At 49.3% G+C, this 1,656-nt stretch overlaps 1 protein-coding gene across 1 annotated transcript in view; it reads right to left on the bottom strand.

Annotated features, from left to right (window-relative positions):
• TMC3 (transmembrane channel-like 3) overlaps positions 1 to 1,656 on the bottom strand; it is a 45,252-nt gene that overhangs the window by 17,897 nt on the left and 25,699 nt on the right. The window contains exon 11 of the mRNA XM_008587037.1: positions 1,015 to 1,124. Coding sequence (XP_008585259.1) covers positions 1,015 to 1,124 — 110 coding nt within the window. The remainder of the gene's footprint in view (positions 1 to 1,014; positions 1,125 to 1,656) is intronic.

The raw sequence follows: 1,656 nt of genomic DNA, 5'->3' as shown, positions 1-1,656 counted from the left end.
TGGCTCTTTTCATGCTACAACCTGAGCACTGGGTAGTTGCGGCAGAGACTGGATGACCTGCAAAAACTAAAATATTCACTATCTGGTCCTTTCCAGAAGATGTTTGCTGACTCTGAATGAGAGCAAGTCTTCCCAAAGTGGTCTGTGGAAATTGGTTCTGTAGACTGTTGTGAGGTGTCACAAGAGAAAACACAGTAAACCGTCGTCAACAGGGGTGGGGTGGGGACGAGTAGGTTGGGCTCTGAACACCTTCCTCTGCCACATGCAACTTAATAGGACCTCACTGAAAGCTGTCAGTTTAACCTACAGATGAGGAGACCACGCTCCAGGGAGGAGAGGTGGATCTTTCAGGAAAACAGTGGCAAAGCCGGTGCTAGAAATGAGGGCGGTTGTTAGGACTCCTGCAGGGGCTGTCCCAGGACGTCCCCTCAGACACAGCAGCTTGCTATTGCTCAGGTCTGCATTTACCACCTGCTGTCATAGGTACTGACAGTCCTGGATGGCCCAGAAGGATCCAGGCATATCCACAAGAATCCCTTGGAGTCTATGCTTTTGGGGATTATTTAGCAAAGCATTAACTGTGTCTCTCATGTCTGGAAAAACAACATGGGTCTCTTTCACCATTCACAGTCGAACCACGGAGAGAACTCAACAGCAAGAAAAATCAGACACACTTCCCATCCTTTTCTTGCTCCGCGTCTATATCTGCTTTTTCCGCCTGTTCCTCCCTCTCCCTCTCCCACTCTCCCTCCTCCCCCAGCTCCTCCTCTGCTTTCTCTTCCTCATTTCCCCTCCATCCATTTCTTCTCTCCCTGTCCTCCTGGTCTTCTTCCTTCCTCCTCCTCCTCCCCTTTCTCTTGTATCCTGCTTTTGTTGAGCTGCACCCGCAGGTAAAGCTCTGAGCACATGATGGAGAAAAGAAGCAAGGCCTGGCTCCTGAGGGGCTTACGCTCCCACCGTGGGTGGGCAAATGGGTGAGCCACGATGGGGCATTTCCCAGCAAGGCTGCCGTACCTTGCCAGCTGGAAGCGCAGAGTGGTCCGTGGGTGGTACATCTCCAGGGCGGCAATGAGGTCAAAGGCCGATGGTGCCAACATGGTAACAAGGGAGACCACCACGCTCACCTGCCAAGAGAGCCCGTGCATACCCCACGTCCCCAGGGCCCCCATCCCAGCCTCACTTAGCTACACTGGGTCGCTTAGCCTAATGTTTGCTCCGTGGGTATCCATGGGCATGTAGTTGCTATGTGGAAAATCTCCCCAAACCTCCGCTAATTAGCCTTTTTCAAAAGGCCATCACTATTTAATCACAGGTTTATTCCTTTTAGGAACTCTCAGTAAGTGTTCTGGGGACACTGGTCCATCTCTCTGGGATTCACTAGCATTTCTGCCACATTTTCCAGTTACCATCTTATTCTACTTGTACTTCCCTGACCTTGGACGGAAGATGAAAATAACTGCAACTATTAAGAATAGAAAAGGGAAGGCTGAGAGGTAATTTAATATTCTTTCTGTACATGGAAGATTAATTGTTTACAGAATTATTCCTGGCTCTCGTCTCTCGGTGCTTATGGCAAGAGAAAGAAGAGTTCTGGCTGGTGCGCAAGATGTTGGAGCTAAAATAAGACATCACTCGTTAATATTTTTTTAAAAGCTA

The sequence above is a fragment of the Galeopterus variegatus genome, unplaced genomic scaffold (genome assembly GCF_000696425.1).
Source record: "Galeopterus variegatus unplaced genomic scaffold, G_variegatus-3.0.2 Scaffold4223, whole genome shotgun sequence".
Classification (NCBI taxonomy): Eukaryota; Metazoa; Chordata; class Mammalia; order Dermoptera; family Cynocephalidae; genus Galeopterus; species Galeopterus variegatus.
This window is presented reverse-complemented; position numbering and strand designations above follow the sequence as displayed.